At 43.1% G+C, this 27,703-nt stretch overlaps 1 protein-coding gene across 1 annotated transcript; it reads right to left on the bottom strand.

Annotated features, from left to right (window-relative positions):
- Positions 1-923: 923 nt before the first annotated feature.
- On the bottom strand, positions 924-13,582 carry dnai4 (dynein axonemal intermediate chain 4). The gene is made up of 16 exons (XM_029831661.1): positions 13,482-13,582; positions 11,337-11,503; positions 10,923-11,014; positions 10,619-10,775; positions 10,135-10,274; positions 9,253-9,384; positions 8,916-9,101; positions 8,677-8,840; positions 7,505-7,591; positions 7,240-7,394; positions 6,555-6,715; positions 6,277-6,404; positions 4,334-4,432; positions 2,801-3,027; positions 2,556-2,706; positions 924-1,648 (listed from the first exon to the last, which is right to left on the bottom strand). Exons 1-16 carry the CDS (start codon positions 13,578-13,580, stop codon positions 1,607-1,609), a joined length of 2,187 nt encoding a protein of 728 aa, XP_029687521.1. The 5' UTR covers positions 13,581-13,582; the 3' UTR covers positions 924-1,606.
- Positions 13,583-27,703: the final 14,121 nt, after the last annotated feature.

Raw genomic sequence — 27,703 nt, 5'->3', positions numbered from 1 at the left:
TATCTTTATTCCACTGATTAAACATTCTACTATTCCTAACTTCTAAAGTGCTTATAACAGAAAACAGAAACATATGGTACAACACATGCTAATAAAATAAAGACAATTCTCTTCATAAGTGACTGAAAAAAATCCTCGACAATGGTCAATTCCCCAATCCTCGACCTTCGGCCCAGGGTTTCCTGTGCCATGTATACTAATTATGCATGAACATGGTGTTTGTGGGGTTGTTTTTTTCTCTTTTCTCTTTTGTCTATTGCTTGTCTAGTAGTTATTTGTTATTTGTCTGCCATGTCTGCCATCGGTGCGGCATCCGCAGTAATGCGGACTCTGCACCGGTCCGTTGTGGTGAAGAGAGAGCTGAGCCAAAAGGCGAAGCTCTCGATTTACCGGTCAATCTTCGTTCCTACCCTCACCTATGGTCATGAGCTTTGGGTAATGACCGAAAGAACAAGATCATGGGTACAAGCGGCCGAAATGAGCTTCCTCCGTAGGGTGGCTGGGCTCTCCCTTAGAGATAGGGTGAGAAGCTCTGCCATCCAGGAGGAGCTCGGAGTAGAGCCGCTGCTCCTCCGCTTTGAGAGGAGCCAGATGAGGTGGCTTGGGCATCTAGTTAGGATGCCTCCTGGACACCTCCCTGGTGAGGTGTTCAGGGCATGTCCCTCCGGTAGGAGGCCCCCGGGAAGACCCAGGACACGTTAGAGAGACTATGTCTCTCAACTGGTCTGGGAACGCCTGGGGACCCCCCCGGAGGAGCTGGTAGAAGTAGCTGGGGAGAGGGAAGTCTGGGCCTCTATGCTTAGGCTGCTGCCCCCGGACCTAACTCTGGATAAGCGGTAGAGGATGGATGGTTGTCTGCCATGTTATAATTGTCTGTCAGGCAGCAGACAAGAACCCAAGAGCGACACCAGAGTTTGGTTGAACACAGCTTTATTATCAGGAACAGAAGGCAGACAGGATATACCAGGGAACAGGCAGAACAGAGTCGTCAGGAGCAGGGAGGGTCGGAACTAGGAAAACAGGCAGGCAGGAAAACGCTGGAGAGTCATGTGGAAACACAGAGGACAATCTAGCAGGGAGGCAGCGAAGCGCAGGGAACTAAAAGGGCTCGTAATTACTGATTCCCCCCTAAGGTGCGCGGAGTGAGCGAGGACACAAGGGCGAGTTCGCCCGCAGCTGTGACAATTGTCTATAATTTAATAGGTTCCCCAGTCAGGTTCAAGATTAATTTATAAAATAAATTCTGAATATTCATCATGGTACAGCATGGGTTTGTCAGACCCATCCTGGACGAAAAAAAACTGTCTGACATATGGGGCATTCAGATGCTGTTTCTGCCTGCCTCACTGCTGGACAGAACAAGGGAGGGAAAAAAACAAAACAAAAAACAACATATTCATCTTTGATGCTCAGGCTTGAACTCTCAGCTCAGCACTTGTCTGGGGGCAGCCTCCTCAATCAATCTTTATTTTTATGGCATTTTTCCTAAAGTTTTGTAACACAAAGTGCCTCACAGAGGTAAAAACAATAAAGAAAAACAAGGAAACAATTTAGGAAATATAAGTTATTTATGGGGTTAATAAAGTATTTCTTCTTCTTCAAGTCATTAGGACAATAAAGAACAGATAATGCCATCCAAGACGTCCACCTGATAGACATAAATCAGAAAGACATTGTAATTATTATATATGTTATTTAACAAGACAGACACCTCTCATATGATTGCTGAACAGTGATTTCATATATCGAGTTTGTTCTTCTTGTCAGTGACTCAATAACTGTGATTAGACTGTAGAACAGCAGCAATGTATCCATCAGCTGACTAAAATACAAAAGCTGAGCTAAGTGAAAACACATTATGCAATATGGCAAACACAAAGTCATATTAAATGAAAGACTAGCAGTTAAACCAAATAGAGGACAGTTGTCAAACTTATCCTTAATTATTATACAACAAAAGGAGTGCAACAGTGTGATGACTGCTGTGTGTACTTTATTTTCCTGAGAGGCAAGATGCTCACACCAGAATGTACTTCAGAACATTTATTCAAACACTTGTAGGCTGGAGTGTGGGCACATTGTTCCAAAGATAAAGTTGGACACTGTGTATTCAGCAATCAAGTGCTTTGTCACATCCATTTGAAGGTTAACATGTTTGTTAATGTCTCAAAAATCACAATATTGGAGTTCATTATTTTATCAATATCATTTAATGCATAATTACGGTACACTTTGTGTTTGACAAAGCCATTATCACAACACTGGTACCAACCTAAATCCCTTTCAGGGACAACTGGGTTCTAGAAGACCTTCCAGCTCTCATTTGTATGGCTGCTTAAAACTGACTAGAAAACTCTATAATTCAAGTACATTTACATTCCTCTGTAATCTCAAAAAATATGAATGTGCTTGTTTTTAATTATTAATGGATTATGTCGACTTGTTAGAGGTGAACGGATTTCATAGCCATACCCACGAAAAGTTTACGAAAGGTAGCTTCATGGAATTTCTGCACCTTATTCATTTTTAAGTGGTTGAAACTGCCTCTGTGTTACCTGGCTGCTCTTTCCATGGAGGTTCTTGAGTTGGTACACACTCACTACTCCACTGCTGTCTCCTACCAAGACACAGTCTGTCTGTGTTGAGAACAGCAGGTTCTTCATGTCCACTGTGGGGGCAGCAGGGTGTATTATAACTGGCTCCAGACTGAAGATCACACAGAGGATCCACAAACACAGTTAGTCTGGGTAAAACAGAGCAACCGACCAACTACACACAGTACCAGCATAAGCCAACTCACATGTTCAAACTCAGGTCCCAGATCTCCAGTTGTCTATTGCTGACAACACCAAACAATGTGGCATGTCTTGGGGACCATTTAATGTCTTCCACAGCACCATGGATGCAAATGAATGTCAACAGAGGATGAAGGTGGTTCTGCTTCCATAGTTGGACTGTACAGTCAGAGGAGCAACTCAGGAATACATCAAGGCTGAATGGAGACCAAGTTACCACATTCACAGCACACTGAGAATGACAAAGTAACGCTGTCAATAAATACTCCATATACTTTATACTGTTAAAGTTAAATGTTTTCAATATTTGTCTTTTGCAAATGATTATTTATTACATTACTTATCTCACAAATGTTTGAGTTATAAGATAATGCCATCACAAGTTTCATTTAAGATCTGTTCAGCACTATTTATTTGTTTTTTAAAACATCTGGAGTTGAGATGCATTAATCACTGTACTACTTGCTACCAGTCTTTCCTGGGACGTTTTTAATGTCTCTCCAGCAGTCTTCTCACCTTTTTATTTCTGTGATTCTGCTCTATTTTTGGCTTTACCCTCTTGCTGCTGTGAATTCAGTCCACCCATAGGGAAACTGTTTTGTCTTTAATAAAGACCCATCTTTGATTAAAATGTTTTATGTGCTGCATTTGTGTGTGTCAAGCCATGACACTGAGGTGAATCAACTAACACAAAATAGGTGCAAATGTGACCATGAATGGGTGTTCCATGTTGACCTGGCGATTTCCCCACGAGGGAAAAAGCAGCTAGAAGTTGGATGGATGTTTTAGCTTTGGAAAACTGAGGTAAAAATAAGCTGTTTTTAAATAGCACAGGCAATTATAACCACCAAGAGAATGAATCATTCCTAAAAAAAAAAAAAAAAAGAAAATCAGGAAGCTTTTTTCCAGAGCTTTTCAAAACAGGGAAACGTGTTGATACACAACACTGGGCTACATTTTGTTGCTCCTTTGTCTACATTCTTTCTTATTGCCTTTACCTATGCCTTGTTCATACTTCCCGGCTACATCTGGATTAAAATATGTAACATCTGGATCTATTATTTTCAGTTGATGTGAAGAACTTTAATTTTAAAGATTTTCTTGAATAAAGGTTGAATAAAGAGTTTGTGAATACTGAAGTAAATTAATTTTATCTGTGATTTAATTCTAAATACAGGATCATCTTTTAGAAAAATGTGGTATGAAAATAGTACATTAACAGCTAATAAACATTTAAACAACATTTAAAGCTAAAAAAAAAAAAGTCAAGACAATGAACTGTAATTAAGAGGGAATAAGTGTCTGGTTAAATCTGTCCAAGATGCACAACAGTAAATTATTTAACTGTAAATCATGGTCTGAAAACTTGAGGACCCTCTAATGAATAAAACAAAATCATGAATTCTAAGAAGTGTTGCATCTAACACAATCAATGTGAGTTAAGAGAAAATGATATTAAACATACATGTTAAGTCCTGAATGTAGTAGTTAAATCAATAAATGTCATTTTCTATGTCATTTTGTATGTTAACACTTACCAAGTGACTCCTGTAAGTCTCCAGGAAGTGTTGAGTGTTAGAACAGGAACACTTATGGATGAGCCCATCCCATGTGCCAATAAGGTAGATATTAGAGTCCTGGGAAATATAACACAGCCCAGTTACCAAGTGCTATTTGTCACAGTAAATGTATTTAAGTTTGGACATTCCATAAAATAAACTGTGTATATAACCTAGATAGGCCACAAAAATTATTCACCCTGCGTGTTTTACAGCTTTTTGAGCACATGTGAAATTCAAGACCCACAGGCCACATCTGGCCTTCAATGCAATAGTATCTTACATCAGCTTTTCAGCTAATTAAGCTTTACCAGGATTTGTTACAAAACGACATTGCACGACATGAAACGACATGATCTGACGTTCCCTTTACCTATAAAATTCTTGAGACAGTGATGGTGACTCAGTTACTTATCAACTACTGAAAAACAGTCTGTTCAAATATTTCACTCAGGTTTTAGGCCTTATCGCAGTATAGAAACTGCACTTGTTAAACTGTACTATGGATAGTCTCAGAGCATCAGACAATGGACTGGTTTCTGGTTCTGCTCGACTGTTCAACTGAAGTGTGTCACTGGGATTAGGCTGGTTCCAAACATATTGATGAAGAAGCCTTGATCTAGTTCAAAGAGTTCTGACAGGATTTTGCAGGAGATCACATGACTCCCATACTGCTTCTCTTCATTGGCTGCCCATAACATTCCAAATACTCCTACAGTGCCAAATTCCATCATGCTGGATCAAGAATGCTGACAGCTCCATATCATTCCAAATACCCACTCCACCCTCAGAGTGCTGGTTTACTTAGGATTAAATCTTAAAAGAATAGTCAGTAATTCTATACCTACACTCATTATAATGGCTAAGCAACAGGATCATCTAACTTTTCTATAAGCCTTGGCTTGTAATAATAATAATAATGCTTACTTCCTTGGTTCATAGTTGCGCATCCACCTTTTCACATTAATAAGTCAGTGTTACTTGTCAAAATTACCATAACAATTTCCTTCCTCTTCCTTTCCATCCTCTCCCTCTGTCTTCATCATGCAACTATCATGCTGTATAGATGAACACTAACCCCACACTGGTCCCACTGTTTTACATACAGTAAAACGATTAAATATGCTGAATGGTGGACGGTGGGAGGTCAGTCTGTTGGGAACTGGGCTGAGAAGCTAAGAGTTCTTAGAGCCCCAGTTCAGAAGATGGAAGATGTTCTGTCAGTAGAGGAAGGTGCCAGAACACCTTCAGAGCACTGCTGAGGTACCCTTGAGCAAGGTACTGAACCCAAAAATGCTTATATAGGGCCCTGCAATGAACTGGCGACTCATCCAGGTGTGGACCGGACCTTTGCCTATTGTGTATCCTCCCTGTGACCCCAAAAGGGATAAAGTGGTCAAGAGGATGAGATGAGATTTGCTGAATGTGGTTGAATGGACAATGTACAGTATGTTGCTGGTTCTCTCCATTTTCTCCCAGCAAAAGTACAGAGCAGCCCTCTCATCAGCCAAGTTTCACCTCTTCAAGTCACCTCTTCAAGTTTCACCTCTTCAAGATCAAAATGTGATTCCTATAGAATCACATTTTGATCCTTGGTAGTCAAAGTCTGTCATAAGACACATATCATTTCTATATGCCTTATGATCCAGGAACTACTGTACACTTAGATTTTATTTCCTTATTTATTGCCCAATGAGGGACCCCCCCACTGAATTGATTTCTGTCTAGAGGAGAAATTTCATCAAACAAAAGGACACATTTCACTTTAGCCCACCAGCATTTCAACATGCATAACTATGGAAACAAACTGAATTACATGGCTCTTGGGGGTGATTAGGACACTCAACTTTCCTCACTACAATTCTGTGGCCATTTGAAGAGGGTTATTTCAAGTGTAAAGTACTTTTCAACAAATAACTTACAACTGGATGGAAATCAAAGGTCAGACCTGGAGTCAGTGATGTCAGAACACAATTTTGTTCACTTTTATCTCCTGTTGTATTCCCAGTAGACTTTTGTGTGTGCAGGACCCTACTGAGCTTCATGAGTTCTGTCACAAAACACACAGCTGCTTTCAAAAGTGAAGTGTCATTTTCAACATAACTACACTTCTTTCATCTGTTTTAAAAATACATGCACAGGTGAACAGTTAAAGTACGGTAAGAAAATAAGATGAGTTAGAACTGAGAGGCTCTAGTACCAACGCAGTCCAGACTACTGCTGCCCTGACTCCACCTGCTGGTTCTGCCATCAGCAGCCACAGAGAACAGAGAGTCTACACAGTCCTTTGTGGAAAAGTCCAAATTCTGATGGCACCACTTCAGCTGCCCTACTGGGCCCATGTGCCTGTTGGGAGATTCACTGGGAGATACACGCATGCGAACACACGCACACACAGAGACAGAGTTAAAATCAGGCTGACACAAGAGGCTACCCAAAATTTGCTTCTAGCACAAACAAAAGTCATCTCATGATGCTATAACCTTTAGGGTATCTTACAGCATTTTGTTTTTGGCCACTGATTCTGACTTGGAGAGCATGAAACCTTCCTTCAAGTGTCTCCTTGGTGTCAGTGGCCAGTAGATATACAGATATACATCCACACAAGTTTTTAAATATGTTACATCTGATAAGCTTCTTGAGCCATAATAGAGTTGCAATTGATCCCTATTCTTCTTCATTTCCTTTCAGCATTGATTTGTGAGAACAGAAGACACCGTAAGAAGATGACCAGTTTTATTGATTTCCTGTATGCTGTGCCTTTGTATTTTTCCAGGTAACATTGGGGTGGTGGAAATTGTGTCAAATAGGAATAAATAAAACAACAAAAATCTGGAAAAAAGCTATTACTGGCTTGTGGTTTATAACACAAGCATGATACTTACCTAGTGCTATAGACACATGACTTTATATCTTGGTTGTGAATATTGTAGATTGCTATAGTGCCATCTAGCATCCCTACAGCCAGCTGACTAGGATTGTTGAAGGAGAAATCTAGGGATGTCACTACACCGTCACACTGGATGATTCGATTGGGAAACTGAAGACAAAACAAATAGCAAATTTTGCATCAGACAACTGGGCTACCAGATTCTATAAGCTAAGGAGGAAATGTTAAAATCTCATATAAAAGTTAAAACATAAACATACTTTAGTGTTTTTGATGGACCAGCAGCACACCAGGCCTGGTTTATGGTGAGTGAAGTCAAAATTGCCATAACCCACTGCCAAAAGATCCTAAAAGAGACATTGTGAAAGAAATTGTAACAGAGTAACAATGATCAGCAGTCTGGAAATGTTCAATATCATTTGTAAGATTTGTACACCTTCCATATTTTGTCTGCACCAGGGCTTGAATTGAGCCCTCCAGTTCTCAGCCCATTCCCCTATAGACTGAGCTGCCATCACCAAATTCATTATAATTTTTTATGATCAAAGTTATGCCTCTTCCTAGTTTGTCCCAGATGTTCATTAATTTGCACATAGAGAAAAAAGATCAACTGAAGATGCAGCCCTCTATACTGTACTGAGCCATTTGTAAAATAGTTAGACCTTTTAGAAATGATGTAGTCTGCCACTTCACCACTGAAAGCTTGTCTATGTGGTGTTTAATGATGGCAATTCAGCTGCAGACTTAATACTCCTTAGTAGGATTCTAAAACCGCAGACACTGACAATATTAGTGTCGACTGCTTTCTTTTGAGGACATTGCTTAGCCCAGTTGAATCCCAGTTGAAGTAGCACATTTATAGGCCATGAACTATTGCCTGTCCTGCACAATTATTGTAAATATGTTACTGCTTTCTTGTCTTTGGGTTCTTTTTATGCTATGGGTGATAAAAAAAAAAAATCAGGACACACTTTTAAAAAAAATGTATGTCATGGGCTGTCAGAACTATAATCCAAATCCATAAAGCACTTTTCACTGATAACGTGAAAACAGACCTTTTCAGTTCATTGTCGATTTTGTGGTTTAGTTTAAACTTTAAAGTTTGTTTTTCCTTTAAAAGAGTTGCACCGTATCAAATGGACTAAATTTCATTCTTCGAGGTCTAGCGGAGAGGAAACAAACTGATGAAGATAGTCACCTTTCATCTGAGATGAGGTGACACATCTATTAGTTTCTTTCAACAGTCCGGTAGACGTCAAAGAACTACTAGAACCAAGATGAATGACAACCTTTATACATTTTTCTTTTTAAAAAAACCCCGAATTATTTAACTGTCTCAGGGAAAGAAGGTCTAAAGTAGAAGAAAACATAGTGGGAGTGAAGGAGTTGAGAGGAGTTGAGGTGTTATTAGATGAGAGTGTATTTGTGTTACTGGGTTTTTCTTGTTCCATGCCATGGTGGTGACACAGCATCCTCTAATCAGCTCACAGTTGAAAACCCAAAGAAGCTTGGCAGCAGGAGGCTCAGGGCTCTCAAAATCCTCTGTCCCCTCTGCCACCTCCACCTTCTCCACCTCTTCCATCTCAATGTCTTGATCTGATAAAATCAGTTTTACTGTCCAATAAAACACTGCAGCATGATTCTTGAAGATATATGTATGTTTGATTTTACCTTTGATAATGGGCAGCAATCTGGAGGAAGCAAACTTGGATTGGAAGGTGTTTGCAAGGATAATCCTTTCCATTAATTTTAAGCAGTTCTGGAAACTCCCTGATGACATAATTGATTGCAGTTCCAACTCAGGGGTCAAAATGGATCCAATCTCTTCCCCAATGGCCGTTGAACTAGTAGCACTTACTAAAGACAAATACAAAAAATCTTACAAATTTACACAAGGAAATTGAAGTGGACCAAAATAAATGCTGACTTTAAGCACAGAACAAAATCAAACCGTCACCAATATGTTTTACCTTCTATAGAAATCAAAGCCACTAAAACTGTCCTGTACCTGTACTAGCAGATCTTGATGCTGAAAGACCCCTCTCTGCAGCTTTAATAGATTCCACAGCAGCCCATTTTGGGTTTACACTGGCCAAACTTTCATGCTGCTCAGCGCTCAACGCATTATATGGGTTGACAGCTGCAGACGAGGAAAAGATGTTAACTCAATGACTGCTAGTTTAATGTAAGATCTTTAGCAATATTATCGAGTGTGCAAAATTGTTTGCTAATGTTGAGGAGTTGCTCTTGGTTATTACCAAATGAAATATGACTTTTATAGTTTATTAAATTAAATTATTGATCATTATGAATTCATAATAGAGGTAAGAACCTATAAATGGGGTCAATAACAAAAAATTTGTCCTGAAATGGATGATTGTTCATCTAAACATTGACATTTAACAGAAATAAGGAACAGTGAGTGACAAATGACATTTGCCTGGCATTGATCAGTGGGGGACCAGAAAAACAAAGCACTGCTCTCAAGTGAAGACTCTGGCCTCAGTTGGAGTTAAATGTGCCTAATTTTGCTCCTTTATTGTAAGTGGTCACACTTGAAAAGCTTGCTTCTTAGACTTTTGATGACCATGCAATGATGCCAAACACTTAGTTTACATGGTCATTGCTTTCAAGCGTAGTATAGTATAGTATAGTATAGTATAGTATAGTATAGTATAGTATAGTATAGTATAGTATAGTATAGTAACCTTTTATCACAGTTTAAAGGGTCTTTATGTATGGGACTGGTATAGTGAAAAGTATTACAATTACCTAAAATATATTTTTGTATTTAACTTGCTAACTTTAAGCACTGACCGTATGTGGTTACAAGATAAATGAATGAAACAACCTTAAGACAGTTGACTCCAAATCAAATCTTGAGACTTACCTGAATCTACGAAAACCACGCAGTCAGTCTGGACCTGCTTATTCTTTACTGGTCCTTTCAATGTCTGTACTGATTCACTGACATACTTGTCAGTGCCACTGCTGCTGTTGCAAACCTCAGCATAATGACTGTTGCACTCTCTGTGAGAACATCAGCCAGTTAAAACCTAGACAGAAGACATTTCTAGAACTTTGTAAATAATAAAATTGATTCCATGATCTCCGGCTTTGCCAATATCTATCACTGAGGTAATAGTGGCTAAATAAATGCTCTAAACAAAGTATTTACCCGTTCTGTTTAGCCCTTTTACCTTTCAATCAAGGTCATCTAAAAAAAAAAAAACATTATCCCTAATATGAAAACTTTTATAATCCATTTTACATATTAATGATACTAGTAATCTCTGAAAGGAGGGAATAAAAAGTGTAGACATAATAGATGGTGTCATAAACATTTCAGCTGTCATTTTCTTAAAATCACTCACAGAACACCTGGTGCATCATCAGAATCCACAGACACACAGGCGCTGCGTATATCTAGCACTGTAATACAGTCTGTCTCTGTGATATTCACGTAAATCTTCTCTTTTAACATGTCTTCTGTCACATCTTCTATCACTGTGTCTGTGTTCTGCCCCAGACCTGTCAACAAAACAAACTCTTAGTAGATTCACTATGCATGATGGTTGGAAGGGGAAGAAGTTTGTGAGCCTTTGCTTTTCAAGTTTTCTGCAACCTCTTTATTAGCAAAAATTATAATAAACAAATATATAGATAAATGGGATTAACCTTGGAAATATGTGGGAATGGGTCGTTTTGAAAGTGGACCATCAGTCATTAGGCTGGTGGATGCCAGTATTGACAGGTTGCTTCCTGCTGACCTGCAAGACAAATTAATTTAAAAATATTGGGAAAAAAATTATGATTATGTTCATGTTCAAAAGCTATTTCAGCAGTTCCGAGGCAGAGAATTCTGCTGCAGAAACTGACTCACAAATGAGTAACTTGCAGAACCACAAGATACTTTATATAGATAAACCCTGATTGACTGAAGCCCTTGTAGAAAATATAAAATATACCACCAATACTGCGACATTTAGTCAATTTGTAGATTTACAGTAAATGACGAACAATGAACAAGACAAACGGATGGGGATCGTTATAATGGGGATCATGATTAATGGAGTGATTCGCAGTGCTCACCGGGAGAAAGGTATGGAGCAGATGCTGTCTCCCGACGTCTCGGACGCTGCTCCCACAGATATCTCATCCAGGAACCTGGAAAACTTGTGGCATTGAACTGCAGCAGCTGAGTGCCTCACTGGGTACAGTGGTTGAGGAGTGATGTCATTTCCATCCTTATCAAATACCTGCAAACATATATTAGATTTCTTCTTCAGATAATTGTAAGGTTAACAATTGGAATTTAAACAATTCCCTTCTTGATATGAGGAAGTTAGACAATTAATCCTGTTGTTGAAATTATTTTTTAATAAAGCAAAGGAAAAAAATATTTTGTATTAATTGGGAACTATTCAAACATAACCCAAAGAAATGTGGTAGTAATTTTGAAAACAGTACAAGTACAGAATATTATGTTAGCTATTTTTAAATTTTGAGGAAAAAACACTAGATGCTTCAGTTTTTGCTACTACCCTGAGGGGTCTCCACAGGGAATTACTGGAAACCCTGTCCTCAACATCCTGAGTTTTCTCACACTAAATAATTATAATGTATTTCTCTTTGGTCTTCCTCTAGACCTCCTGTCTGGTACCAATATATTTGCTGTCCCTTCCCTAAACATGTCCAAACCATCTCAGTCTGACCACTCTGACTTTATCTCTATACATCTAACATGTTCTGTCCATCTGATGTACACATTCTTGATCCTCTTCATCCTCATCACTCCCAAAGAGAACCCCAACATCTTCATCACTGCCACCTCCATTTCTGCCTCCTGTCTTCTACTTGGTGTGTCAGTTTCTAAACAATGGGTGGGTAATCCAGTCTTTGGGGTCCAGATTCAAGCCAGTTTTGTGTCTTACCAGGCAGAAAATCCTTTCACCAAGGGAAATGGGACAGCAGGTCCACCATTGTCTACCTGCTGTAAACCATACAGCATCTCTAGTGCCACTACCATTTTCTACAGTTTAATTATTGCAGACACTTCTATCACACTACTTACCTGAAACTAGTCTTCCAACTTGGTTTCATACACCTCTAAACCTCTTTTTGAACTCTTCATTGCTCTGGACTGTTGACCCTACCTAAAATCCTTCCTCTGCTTGATCTCACCTCCCTGTAACCTCGCCATTCCACCTGGATCCCTCTCATTGACTCACCCATTGTGTTTTGCCTCAGCTAACTTCTATTCTGCACCTTTCTAGGGCCAACTTGCTACATTGTCCTTCACCTAGTGCTTACTAAATCATATCATCTGCAAACATCAGACTGCATGGAGATTCCTGTCTAATCTCACAGTAGCAAAACTTCTGCTGACATTCTGTAGGTCAAGACCATTGGTCTTTGTTAAACAGAACACTGGCTTTTGCGCTGGAACCTGCCTTGACCATACAATTTAGGAGAAAAGTGAACTGTCTAATCTGAGAAATCAAATGAAAAAATGGCAGTAAAACAGACAGATGGGGCTTTTCCCAGGTGAAGATCTTTTTCAACGGATGTTATCTCCTTTTATTCCCTAAATAAGTACTTTAATGTAAAGAATTCAGGAAAGACAAGTATCACGTTATATAAACTTTCTCCAGCAGATGGCGCCCATTTTATTACAGTTGTATCAGCTGATGTCTTGGAGTACGACAGGATTGATCAATTTCCTCCCTGAAAAATTATACTTGATCTGACTAATTGGCATTAATTGATACTAGTACAAAACTCAACAATGAACTAAGTGATTCCACAAAAACTGTGAGTGCCGAGTTCCTCTACTTGTGAGGCATTCATGTATCTCCAGGACATTATTTCACAACACTGTTTGCTCTTCCTGCATTTTGCATTTTAGATGTTACTTTCACGTCTGTATATCCTCCTACGGAGTAGGAAATACCATGACTAACATGTTTTGTGTAACTCACATTTAATGCAGAGGCACATAGAATCGTGTCTTTTGTGTTCAATATTTTACCTTTCTTGGTTTTGTTTTTCTTTTCATAGTTGCTGACTGGTTGACGTTAATTAATACAAATGACACAGATGGCAGTGGTAATACAGTGGCGGGGTAAAAAAATGAATCAAAGCGCTTTTGACCTTTGATCATTTAAAGCTAATCAGCAAAACTTATTTCATCCAATGAAACTCGCAACATAGACAAAGCGCTTGTGCGAGACCTACCCGCACGGCTTGCTGGCTCACGGATTGCGTCACGCTCTTATCCATAAGTGTACTTGCTCTTTCCAGATTCCTGAAACTTTTGTTTGCAGTGCCGATCATGGAGCGTCTTGTACTCTGGTGGAGACCTGACACCGAAACGTTGACAACCCGAGAGGACTTGGAGTGGACACGTAAAGATGTGAAAGAGACTGCATGGGTGTTAATATTGGTCAGCAAGTGAAGTGACGTCCTGTTAATCATATTCCATTTAATCTGGTGGTGGTGTTTTCTTTATTTTCATCGGTCAACATTCCCAACAACCGCTCCGAGCTTTTTTGTTTCGTTTCTCTGTTACCATAGCAACGCCAAACTAAGCGCGCTTGCTTGAAAGCACGTTAGACAAAAACCATAACAATAAAGCTTCCCCAATTTGTCTTTATGTAGTACCACAGCCAGATCATCATAATATTGTGGTCATTTGTTTAAGACTGCAATGGCATAACTGGAATTATTACCAGCCGTTAATTCTAAGAGATGTTGGATCAATATTCTCGAGTGTGTCACTGCCGATCCGCGTGTTCAATGAATGAAGACTGAGGAAAAAAATGCCGATTTCAAAATGTATTTAGCAAATAGAATCCATTCAAGATACAAATATTACAGAGCTCCGGGCCAGTTCAAAACTCTACAACAAAGTCAATTGTCAAGGCATGAAGTCTGACAGCCTAACTATCCCTTGACCCAGTCTTTTATAGAAACAAATAGGCAAATGATTGATGCTAATCCACTCCTATGTTGTCCTCTGATTGAATGACCTCATCTTCTCCTTCCAGTCCCATTGGATGATGGAACGGTCTTTGTTCTATGTTGTTTTTGAACTCCAACCTAGCAAGAAAGCATTTTTGAAGAAAAGAGCCAAATGTTTGTCATATGGCAAGGTTCACATTCTTCTTGCAGACAAAACATCAACACCGCTAAACTATGCCGTCCGGTTTTACGATGGGGCATTTAACACTTTCAGCCTGACCATCTCCACTGACTACAGTCATCCAAACAACAATCATGTCATGGAAGGGTCAACAGACTACTTAACTTTATTACACTTACTAATGATATACTATCCCTAACATCTAAACTAATTCTAATAATAAATAAAAAACAGAAACATATGAAAAAGAAAATTCCCTTCAGTTATCAGCTACTGGAATGACTGATTGCTTTAGAATTATGCACATGTGATCCAATACAGTTAAATCTAAAGTCCAGTGTTAATAGACACTTTAGTGACGCTGCACTTTTTAAAAGTCAATTGAATGAACATTTGTGGTGTTAGCTCAGTCTGATGGGGACTGGGCTAAATCAAGGGTGCTTGTTTCATGCCACAGGGCAGATAAAACATTAAAGGTGTCAGAACACCTTCAGGGTGCTGTCGAGGTGCCCTTAAGCTAGGTACTGAACCCACTGGGCCCTGCAATGAACTGGTGACTCATCCAAGGGTGGACCCTGCCTTATTAGATATTACATTCACAACAGAGAATAACTCTTTAGAACCAGTTCATAGTGTGAGGTAAAGCTACCAGTGTGATGTGGTGGATGGGGAACCTACCAGATTTTCACAACGCACCTAAAACACTGAGATTTTCTCAAAAATCGACGGTGCGCCTTGTATGTGGACTGAGTTCCAAAATCTGCTGTGTGCCTTTGTTAGGTGCGCACTACGGTAAACGCTCCGCCCATTGATTAGCGGCACACCTATGCGTAAGGACCCCCTAAAATGGCGCCGGTCAAGCGACACGCATATGAGCCTTACTTTAAACTACAGGCCATCGAATATGCGGCTGAAAATGGCAATCGAGCAGCTGCAAGACATTTTAATGTAAATGAGTCCATGGTCAGAAAGTGGAGAAAACAAGAAAGTGAACGAAAGTGAGGAAGACGAGTTTCCGCGGGAACAAAGCAAGGTGGCCCGAGCTAGAAGACTGAGTAGAACGGTTGGTTGTGGAACAGCAAAGAACTGGAAGGGGTGTCTCTACTGTCACCATTCGACAAAAGGCCAAAGTGATTGCTGAAGAAATAGACATTGAGCACTTCCAAAGAGGTCCGTCTTGGTGTTTTCGCTTTATGAGGAGGTGGCATCTCTTCATACGCGCAAGGACAACTGTTGCACAGCAGCTTCCCGCAGATTACTAGGAGAGGGTGGCCATCTTCCGCACCTACCGCAGCGACAAGATAACCGCGCCCAGCCACATCTATGAGGCAGCGGCGGGCAGGTTATGCCACCATATGCGGGTGGATTGTAGATGCATGGGCTATGATACCGTCTTCATGTATTGTAAGAGCTTTCACAAAAGCTGGCATCAATGTTGAAGCGGAACCAGTCGGTGAGTCTGATTCAGATGACAAAGAAGAGGAATTCGGGATGTTGGACATTGAAATAGCGCAGCTGTTTAATTCAGATACAGAACATGAAAACTTTGATGGTTTTGTGGCAGAAGAATGAATATTTTGTTCAATAAATGTGTCGAAACTCACTGTTTTACTTCTGTTTTTTACTGTATGTTTTAGTATGTGCCTAATAATACGGTGCGCCTTATGTATGTTTTAAATACAGATATAGCACCCATAACTGAGAGTGCGCCTTTTATTGCAGTGCGCCTTATAGTCGTGAAAATACGGTACTCAAAAAATGTCAGATGTAGACAACCAAACTTGAATGAGGGGACATTTAAAGTTACAGACAAAGACTTAAAAAATCTACAGTAAATCATTCCTTCTGGGAAGTTAATTACTGTAAAAATCAGTCTTTATAGTAAACAGTAATTGATAATATACTGTAGAAATCACAGTAGGAAACATAATACTGTAGAAATTCACAGTATACCCTATTCTACTGTAGTAAATCAAAGTAACATTACCACTACTACAGTTATCTGCAAGTGTGCTATACACAAAAACACGGATTCAGTATCTAATGGAAACAGAAGAGCCGATGGATTAAATTGAACTAAAGTGTGAAGGAAGAAAATATTGCCAAGTAATCATAAATATGCATACGAGTTATGTAGTAAAAGTATTTACTTGTGTTCACTCAGATGCAGCAGTAGCAAAAGCATTAGTAAGAGATAAAGTCATAGATTCAGAATCCCACAGAGAATCTAGAGTGACAATAGTCAATGTGTCAGTAATGTAATTTCACTTATAGCTGAACAAATGCAGGTTGAACTAAATCATTTTGTATATCATACACAATATACAAGGCTGATAGAAAGATAGAGACTCTACAAATGGACAATGATATAAAGTATTTAGATATCCTAACCCTAGAAGATAAATTGGCGTAAACAGAGTGGTTGCATTGCGTGTGCAACAGAGACCACAATTAGGCACCTCACCAATTAAACTTAACCCAGACCTGGAAGTATTAATGGGCATACTCAAAATGTACAAGCCCAATCAGATATTTAACGCTGCACTATGTAACAAATGAAATCAAATGAAATCAACCTTTATTTATATAGCGTGTTTTACAATAAAAAAAACACGTATCCTCAGGAGCGGCTGGAACGACGCAGCCCTCCGGGAGGTGTTCATCCAGGGACTCACTGAGGAACTCAAAGATGAGTTAGCTGCTCGGGAGGAGTCTGGGGACCTGGAGATGCTAATCTGCCTAGCGATCCGGCTGGACAACCGGTTGCAGAAGACACACTGGCAGAGGATTAGTGGACTCCCGGTGAGGAGTTTGGGGAGTTCGTCCTGGTGGAGTGGAGCTGCAACCAAACCGTCAACACTGGTCCCTGATTCACCTCATGAGGACATCGCCGGCAAACCAATGCAGCTGGGACAAACCCAACTCTCCTACACGGAGCGGAAGCATCAGCTGTTGATGAAGGCGTACCTGTATTGTGGCCATGCTGGCCACTTCCTCGCTGATTGCCCGTCCCGGCCCATTTAACACTGCCAGACATGCTCCTCTGGGGCCAGAAATCTGTCTCTGCATCATTCCTCATGGACTATGGCGCAGAAGACAGTTTCATCTGCAAGGACTTGGCCATGCAAGCCCGCATTCCTTGGTCTCAAAGGAGAAGTCCTGGCAAAGATCATGCACCAGACCAAATCCATCACCCTCATCGTCTCCAGGAACCATCGCGAGCAAATCTGCCTGTTCCTTATCCCAGCATCCTCTTCCTCTGGGGTTCTCAGAGCTCCGTGGCTGACACGCCACAACCCCCAGATCAATTGGTCGACCGGGAGACTGGTGAGCTGGAGTGGACCCTGTCATACCAACTGTCTTCGCTCTGCTATCACCCCCACGCCTGGTGGCTCGGACCATGCCCAGGAGAGCCCAGACCTCTCTCTGGTCCCAGCGGAGTACCACGACCTGGGCGCAGCATTCAGTAAACAGCGCGTGATCTCCCTTCCGCCCCATCGCCCGTAGGACTGTGCCATTGATTTACTTCCCGGGCCACCTTGCTGTCGAGCTGCCTGTACAACCTTTCGAGGGCGGAACAGGAGGCCATGGAAAACTACATTGGAGAGTCCCTGGCGTCCGGGTTGATTCGGCCATCTTCCTCCCCGGTAGGAGCCGTTTTCTTTGTGCAGAAGAAAGACGGCTGCGTCACTGCATTCACTAGGGGTCCATCAATGAGATCACTGTCAGGAACAAGTATCTGCTGCCCCTCCTCGATGCTGCAATTGCCCCGCTCCACCGAGCCCAGATCTTCTCTAAGCTCAACCTCTTCTATCATCTGGTGCTGATCCGAGAGTGGGGGCGAATGGAAGACAGCCTTCAATACCCCGTTTTGAGTATCTGGTCATGCCTTTTGGACTCACCAACACTCCCGCCGTCTTCCAGTCGTTCGTGAATGATGCCCTCTACGACATGCTGAACAAATTCCTTTTTGTCACGTTCAGCATGTCCGCCTTGTCCTCCAGCGGCTCCTGGAGAACAGACTGTTTGTGAAGGCAGAGAAGTGCGAGTTCCACACCTCCACCATCTCCTTCCTGGTGTTCATTGTGGTGCGGGGACAGCTCCCCCTGGATCCGGCCAAGGTGAAGGCAGTGATGAAGTGGCCGACTCCCTCCTCCCCTAAAGAGCAGCAACAGTTCCTGGGCTTTACAAATTTCTACCACCACTTCATCCAGGACTACAGCAAGGTGACTGCCCTGCTCACTAAACTCACCTCCACACTGCAGGCTTTCCGCTGGACCCCCAAGGCCGAAGCCGCATTCAGCCAGTTGAAGGGCCTGTTCTCATCTGCCTTTTCATCCTGGCTGTGGTCCAAGTGCTCCTGGCATGGAGGCACTGGCTGGAGTGTGCCGCTCAACCGTTCCTGGTGTGGACCGACCATAAGAATCTCACCTACCTCCGGAACGCCAAGAGGCTTAACTCCCAGCAGGCTCGGTGGGCCCTGTTCCTGTGATGGCTTCGGTTCACACTCACATACCGCCCTGGCTCACACAACCTGAAGCCGGAGGCCCTGTTACGTCAGTTTGCCTCCGATCCTGTTGACGCGTAGCCAGACCCCATCTTACCCTGTTGTAAAATATCGCAAATTGCATTTTATGCTATAGCTATTTTAATTAAAGTAGAGTAGTTTCATGGATAATGTGAGAAGGATCAACTGGGGTAAACGGGGAAACTTTATGTGAGCTTGTTTGTGAAGAGAACAGAATAACAATGTGTGATATCTGTTTGGGTTAGGGCTCTCAAGGCTGTGCACCTGTGTGCAGGCTGAGGGCCGCTTCGATATAGCCAAAATATGTGCAACGTGACTGAGCTGATGTAAACTATGTGACCATGGAAACGCCTTTTACTGTGTCTTGTGCTGAGTTTAATAAAATAACCAACTCTGGTGGGGGGGGGGAGTCTCTCTCCAGGACAGCGCGATCAGCGGACGTGTCTGTGACGGAGCGGAGCTCCCCTTGTACAAGGCTGAAAAGCAACGTTGGCTTCTGGTCTCAATTTGTGGTGAACTTGGTTCGTGCGCCTGTCTGAGTACACTTCTGAAGATTTCGACGTCACCCCCTTCCTACATCCTGTGGGCTGCATCCTGGCAGGTAGGAGAATAGAGTCCAGGAGGCCCAGCAATCAGCCCCGGATCCAGGTGGGGGTCCACCGAACCCGCTGTTCGTCCCGGAGGTGGTGCGTTCCGATTTTATGCAGTGGGCCCACGCCTCAAAGATGACCTGCCACCCGGGACTCAACCGCACACTACAGTTCCTCCAGAAGTGGTTCTGGTGGCCCTCCATGACCCAAGACACCAGGGACTACATACTACATCCCCGTGTGTGCCAGGGGAAAATCCTTCCACCAGCCGCCTGCTGGCCTTCTCCATCCCATGGAGATCTCTCGACGCCCATGGTCGCACATCGCGGTGGACTTTGTCACGGGCCTTCCTCCCAGGGCCTTCCTCCTCCGAGGGTCAGCATGTCATACTGACCGTGGTCGACAGCTTTTCAATAGCAGCACACTTCATTCCCCTCCCAAAGCTCCTGTCAGTAGCAGAGACCAGGGAGCTCCTGGCCCACCTCCACGGGATCCCAAGAGACATCATGTCTGACCGAGGTCCACAGTTCTGCTCTCAAGTGTGGAAGGCCTTCTGCTTGGCGCTGGGAGCTTCGGCCAGCCTGACGTTGGGGTACCATCCACAGCCCAAAGGGCAGGCGGAAAAGACCAACCAGAGCCTGGAGGACGCCCTGAGTCGTGTGGTGGCCCAGAATCCTGACATGGGTAGAGTACGCCCACAACTCCTTGGTCTTGGCATCCACAGGACTGTCCCCCTTCATGGCATCTCTGGGGTACTAACACCTTTGTTCGAGGTCCAGGAGGACGAGGTGGTGGCACCCTCGGTACAGGCCAACCTACGCCGGTGCAGGAGGGTTTGGAGGCTGGTCTGCACTGCACTCTTGTGGGCCTCCCACCACTCACAACGGCACTGGACTCCAGCTCCGACCAATCTGCTGGTTCAGAAAGTCTGGCTGGCCCCCTGAAAAAGAAAAATGCCCCCCTGAAAAAGAAAATAGTAAATCAGAGGAGGTGTGCCCTCTGGTATAATTCATATATCAGGACCCTCAAGCAGAAAGCGTGCAAGACTAGAAATGAAGTGGCATTCTTGTAAAATAGATAGCTATCATGTAGCCTGGAAAGACTGTCTATTAGTTTACAAAAAGGCCCTCTGCAAGGCTAGAAGAGCTTATTTTTCTTCTTTAATTAAGGAAAATAAGAACAAACCCAGGTTTCTTTTCAGCACTGTGGCCAAATTAACCAAGAGTCACAGTGTTTTAGATCCATGTATCCCTTCTTCCCTTAGTGGTGAAGACTTCATGAGCTTCTTCACTGATAAAGTTCTAGCTATCAGAGAAAAGCTAACCAGGCCATCCCAACAACAGGACCATCACCAGATGTGCTGACTGTGGGAACATACAGGTTCTCCAACGAGCCCTTAAACTCCTTCAGCCCTATATATTTTTTTGAGGCGTCATCGCTCATTCAGAAATCCAAGACCACCACGTGTCTTTTAGACCCGATCCCAACACACCTGTTGAAGGATGTTTTACCATTGATAGGCAGTTCTATCCTGGACCAGATCAATGGTTCTTTAGTGACAGGTTATGTACCCCGGTCCTACAAGGTGGCAGTGATTAAGCCATTGCTTAAAAAAACATCACTGGATCCTGATGTATTAGCAAATTATAGGCCAATATCCAACCTTCTTTTTATCTCTAAAGTTCTTGAGAAGGTGGTGGTGACTCAGTTACTGGAGCACCTGCAGAGAAACAGCCTTTTTGAGATGTTTCAGTCAGGCTTTAGAGCTCATCACAGTACAGAAACAGCAATTTTTAAAAGTTACTAATGATCCTCTTATAGCTTCAGATCATGGATTGGTCTCTATGCTGGTTCTGCTGGACCTCAGTGGTGCTTTTGATACAGTTGATCACAGCATCCTATTACAGAGACTGGAGCATATGATTGGGATTAAAGGGACAGCACTAGACTGGTTTAGATCATATTTATCTGATAGATACCAGTTTGCTCATGTCCATGGTGTTCCCTCCTCATACAGTTTTGATCAAAATCTCTCCTTCAACTCACACATTAAATTAGTCTCTAGAAGTGCCTTTTTTCACTTGAGGAACATCTCAAAGATCAGGAAGCTACTGATGCAGCCTGACGCTGAAAAGTTAGTCCATGCATTTGTTACTTCCAGGCTGGACTACTGTAACTCCTTATTATCAGGGTGTCCAAACAACTCTTTAAGAAGCCTCCAGTTGATCCAAAATGCTGCAGCCAGAGTTCTGACAGGTATTGACAAAAGAGATCACATTACTCCTGTACTGGTGTCGCTTCATTGGCTGCCCGTTAAATTTAGAATAACTTTTAAAACCCTTCTTCTGACCTACAAGGTCCTCAGAGGCCTAGCTCCATCCTACCTGGAGGAGCTAGTGATACCCTATCAGCCCAATAGACCGCTCCGCTCTCAGAATGCTGGTCTACTTGTGGTTCCCAGAGTTTCTAGGAGTAGAATGGGGGGCCGAGCATTTAGCTACCAGGCCCCCCTGCTTTGGAACCAGCTCCCTGTCCAGGTACGGGAGGCTGACTCCATCGCTACTTTTAAGATCAGACTCAAATCCTACCTCTTTGAAAAAGCTTACTGTTACTAATTCAGTAGTTCCAGCTACTATCATAGACAGACAAATTATCATACTTAGGGGGTCGTCTAATCGTTAGGTCACATCTTAGTTATGCTGTTATAGGCCAAGGCTGCCGGGGTCCGGAAACATGATCACCTGACAGGCCTCTGTCACACACAATCAAAATTGTTTCAAGGCGCTTTCCAGAATCCCAGGGCCTGACCCCAGACAAGCAACAGTGGCAAGGAAAAACTCCCCTTTAACAGGAAGAAACCTTGAGCAGGACCAGGCTCATGTAGGGGGACCCTCCTGCTGATGGCTGGCTGGGTAAAGAGAGAGGAGAAGGGGGAGGACAGGTAGAGGATAGGATAGGTAGGAGAGGAGAGGAGAGGAGAGGGGTAGAGGAGAGGAGAGGAGAAGTAGAGTGAAGGGGAGGTAGAGGAGAGGAGAAGGAGGAGGAGGGGAAAGAGGAGAGGAAAGGAGAGGAGAGGGAGAGGAAAAGGAGAAGGAGGGGGAGAGGAGAGGAGAGGAGAGGGAGAGGAGAGGCACAGAGCAGAGAAACACACACAAACAATATGATGTACAATCACTTCAGCGGGGCCGGAGGTCATCATGCAGCTCCGAGGGCGGCGATACCTGTAAATAAATAGGGGGGGAGAAGCAGAAAAACTACACAAGAATCAGCATAACTAGTCTGCTTGATGAGGAGAGGAAAGGAGAAGAAAGGAGAGGAGAGGAGAGGAGAGGAGAGGAGAGGAGAGGAGAGGAGAGGAAACCATGACCCAGTGGAGTGACAGAGGCCTGTCAGGTGATCATGTTTCCGGACCCCGGCAGCCTTGGCCTATAACAGCATAACTAAGATGTGACCTAACGATTAGACGACCCCCTAAGTATGATAATTTGTCTGTCTATGATAGTAGCTGGAACTACTGAATTAGTAACAGTAAGCTTTTTCAAAGAGGTAGGTTTTGAGTCTGATCTTAAAAGTAGCGATGGAGTCAGCCTCCCGTACCTGGACAGGGAGCTGGTTCCATAGCAGGGGGGCCTGGTAGCTAAATGCTCGGCCCCCCATTCTACTCCTGGAAACTCTGGGAACCACAAGTAGACCAGCATTCTGAGAGCGGAGCGGTCTATTGGGCTGATAAGGTATCACTAGCTCCTCCAGGTAGGATGGAGCTAGGCCTCTGAGGACCTTGTAGGTCAAAAGAAGGGTTTTAAAAATTATTCTAAATTTAACGGGCAGCCAATGAAGCGACGCCAGTACAGGAGTAATGTGATCTCTTTTGTCAATACCTGTCAGAACTCTGGCTGCAGCATTTTGGATCAACTGGAGGCTTCTTAAAGAGTTGTTTGGACACCCTGATAATAAAGAGTTACAGTAGTCCAGCCTGGAAGTAACAAATGCATGGACTAACTTTTCAGCATCATGCCGCGTCAGCAGTTTCCTGATCTTTGTGATGTTCCTCAAGTGAAAAAAGGCACTTCTAGAGACTAATTTAATGTGTGAGTTGAAGGAGAGATTTTGATCAAAAGTTACTCCTAGATTCCTCACAGAGAGACTAGATGTTAATGAGATACCATCTAGAGTGATCATGTGATCTAATCTATCCCTGAGAGATTCAGGACCAAACACCATGACCTCAGTTTTTCCTGGGTTAAGGAGGAGGAATTTGAAGACATCCAGGACTTTATGTCTTTAAGACAGGTCTGGAGCTTCACTAACTTCTCTGTCTCCTCGGGTTTCATGGATAAATAGAGCTGAGTGTCATCAGCATAACAATGAAAATTTATCCCATGCTGCCGAATAATGTTCCCTAAGGGAAGCATGTACAGTGTGAAGAGGATTGGTCCGAGTACAGAACCTTGAGGAACTCCATGGCTACCCTACTGTATGAGGAGGGAACACCATGGACATGAGCAAACTGGTATCTATCAGATAAGTATGATCTAAACCAGTCTAGTGCTGTCCCTTTAATCCCAATCACATGTTCCAGTCTCTGTAACAGGATGCTGTGATCAACTGTATCAAAAGCAGCACTGAGGTCCAGCAGAACCAGCATAGAGACCAGTCCATGATCGGAAGCTGTGAGAAGATCATTAGTGACTTTAAGAAGTGCTGTTTCTGTGCTGTGGTGAGCTCTAAAGTCTGACTGAAACATCTCAAACAGGCTGTTCCTCTGCAGGTGCTCCAGTAACTGAGTCACCACCACCTTCTCTAGAACTTTAGAGATAAAAGGAAGGTTGGATATTGGCCTATAATTTGCTAAAACATCAGGATCCAGTGATGGTTTTTTAAGCAACGGCTTAATCACTGCCACCTTGTAGGACCGGGGTACATAACCTGTCACTAAAGAACCATTGATCTGGTCCAGGATAGAACTGCCTATCAATGGTAAAACATCCTTCAACAGGTGTGTTGGGATGGGATCTAAAAGACACGTGGTGGTCTTGGATTTCTGAATGAGCGATGACGCCTCAGAAAAATATAGGGCTGAAGGAGCTTAAGGGCTCCTTGGAGACCCTGTATGTTCCAAGTCGGCACATCTGGTGATGGTCCAGTTGTTGGGATGGCCTGGTTAGCTTTCTCTCTGATAGCTAGAACTTTATCAGTGAAGAAGCTCATGAAGTCTTGACCACTCAGGGAAGAAGGGATACGTGGATCTAAAACACTGTGACTCTTAGTTAATTTGGCCACAGTGCTGAAAAGAAACCTGGGGTTGCTCTTATTTTCCTCAATCAAAGAAGAAAAATAAGCTGTTCTAGCCTTGCGAAGGGCCTTTTTGTAAACCAATAGACAGTCTTTCCAGGCTACATGGTAGCTGTCTATTTTACAAGAATGCCACTTCCTTTCCAGTCTTCGCACTTTCTGCTTGAGGGTCCTGATATGTGAATTATACCAGGGGGCACACCTCCTCTGATTTACTATTTTCTTTTTCAGGAGGGCAACAGAATCAAGCGTGATTCTCAGTGAGGTTGCTGCACCTTCAGCAATAGAGTCAACCTCAGCAGGGCTAAGATTATAATGACTGATCCCTGGGGAAACACACGGTGGTCCTGGGATCAGCACAGGGATCACTTCCTTAAACTTAGCTACAGCATTATCTGAAAGACATCTGCTATAGTAAGACTTTGTTCTGAGCATAGAAGAATCCTTAATCATAAATGTAAAAGTGATCAGAGAATGGTCTGACAGGACTGGGTTCTGAGGGAACACTGACACATGTTCTACCTCAACACCATAAGTCAGAACTAGATCTAGGGTGTGGTTAAAGCTATGAGTTGGTTGGTTTATCTGCTGGAGGAAACCAACTGACTCAAGTAATGAAATGAAGCCATTTCTAAAGCTGTCATTTATAACGTCCATATGGATATTAAAGTCTCCAATGATAATGACTTTTTCCGTTCTAAGGACCAAGTCAGATAAGAAATCAGAGAACTCAGACAGGAACTCTGAATGTGGCCCAGCAGGGGGCCGATATACAACTACAAACAGAAGTGGCTTTTCTGTCCTCCAGTTCAGATGAGTGATGCCAAGAGTCAGGCTTTCAAATGAACTGAAGCTATGTTTTGGTCTGGGATTAATTAATAACTTGGAGTGATAGATTGCTGCCACTCCCCCTCCTCGACCAGTAACACGTGGAATATGATAATTAAGATGGGTAGGAGGAGTAGATTCATTTAAGCTCACATACTCCTCCTCCTGAAGCCAGGTCTCAGTAAGACAAAATAAATCAATGTGATGATCCGCTATCAGGTTGTGCACTAACAGGGATTTACACAAAAGAGATCTAATATTTAACAGTCCACACTTAATTGTGATATTAGTTTCTCCAACTTGTGCTTCAGTATTAATTTTAATAAGATTTTGGTGATTGACCGCTCCCCTGCTCTGTGCTTGGTGAACTTTTAACCGTGGAACAGAGACTACCTCTATAGTGTTAAATATGTTATTGTTGGTGGATGAGGGTTCTAAGGAAGCAGCAGAGAGGTGTGTAAGACTACAACTCTGCATCCTGGTCTGGACCCTGGATTGTCAGGTCACTTTGGGTCTAATAAAATTAGCCAGATTACTAGAAATGAGAGAAGCACCATCTCGTGTGGGATGGACACCGTCTCTCCTAATCAGACCAGGTTTTCCCCAAAAGGTGCTCCAATTGTCTATAAAGGCCACCTGGTTTTCGGGGCGACGAAGCGATGACATGCGGCTAAACATCTCATCGCTGGCCAGATTGGGGAGGGGACCAGAGAATGCTACGGAGTCCGACATCGTTTTTGCGTAGTTACACACTGACTCCAAGTTAATTTTAGTGACCTCCGACTGACGAAGCCGGGTGTCGTTGGCTCCGATGTGAGTAATAACTTTACCAAATTTACGATTACGTCTCGCCAGCAGCCATAAATTTGCTTCTATGTCGCCCGCTCTGGCCCCCGGAATGCACCTAACTATGGTCGCTGGAGTCGGCTTCACGTGGCGCAAAACAGAGTCGCCAATTACCAGGGTCGGTTTCTCAGCGGGTGTGTCGCCGAGTGGGGAAAAGCGGTTAGGCACGGGAAGCGGTTGGTGGTGCACCGTGGGCCTTTGTTTGGGGCTACGCTTCCTACGAACCGTCACCCAGCCGCCCTGGCTAGCCGGCTGCTCGGCTGCTGCCGGGGCACGCTAGCTGTAGCTACGCTAGGCGGCTCCGCAGCAGCTAGCTTCTCCTGGCTACTTGACGCAACTCCAGCTAACTCCAAACTGCGGAACCGCGTCTCAAGCTCGCTAAGTCTCGCCTCCATAGCCATAAATAAACTACACTTTCTGCACCTATTCCCTTCACTAAGGGAGGCAGAGGAGTAACTAAACAGTTCGCACGCTGAACAGACAAAGACACCGGGTGAAACAGACGGTGAGGCCATGCTAACGCTAGTGATCGGCGAAGCCCTGTATTTGTTTAATATGGGTTGTTTCTCACTGTTGATATCAGGTGACTAGAATGTCCCAAGTGTTCAAAATTTTAAGTAAAGTGAATACAACACACCAAGTGTTCAATATTAAGTGAATACAACACACCAAGTGTTCAATATTAAGTGAATACGGCACCCCGTGCACAATGCAACCAACGAACGATAGAGGAGACAGGAAGTGACACAATACTCACGCAACCAATCCGTGACAGGACGATAGGGGGTCATGCTCCTCGGAGGCAAATGGTTTCCTCTCCTCTCCTCTCCTCTCCTCTCCTCTCCTCTCCTCTCCTCTCCTCTCCTCTCCTCATCACCAAGTAGACTAGTGATGTTATTTCTTGTGTGTGAATCAACAAAAGACACAGACACAGGTAACCTTGCAAGGGAGAGCGAGCAGCAGTTCACTCTGGAACACCCTCTGTTGCTCTGCTGCTCCTCTGCAGACCTCCTTCCTTTATTCACATCAGCTCATTATCCATGTGGAATTTTCACCTCCTCCCAAGATGCTTTTAAGGTTTCAGATAACAATCTCGCAGTGAATCTGGTGCTCTGGACAAGTGTACTAAATCAAGAGAGGTGAAAAACACTCTGTTTCTTCTTCATGCACTTAGGTAATAAACATACAAATGCACTTAAATGATAACAATGTAATACACTCTTCTACGCTG

Source organism: Takifugu rubripes, chromosome 22 (assembly GCF_901000725.2).
Source record: "Takifugu rubripes chromosome 22, fTakRub1.2, whole genome shotgun sequence".
Classification (NCBI taxonomy): domain Eukaryota; kingdom Metazoa; phylum Chordata; class Actinopteri; order Tetraodontiformes; family Tetraodontidae; genus Takifugu; species Takifugu rubripes.
The sequence above is the reverse complement of the archived record's forward strand: the minus strand, read 5'-3'. Positions and strand labels throughout refer to the sequence as shown.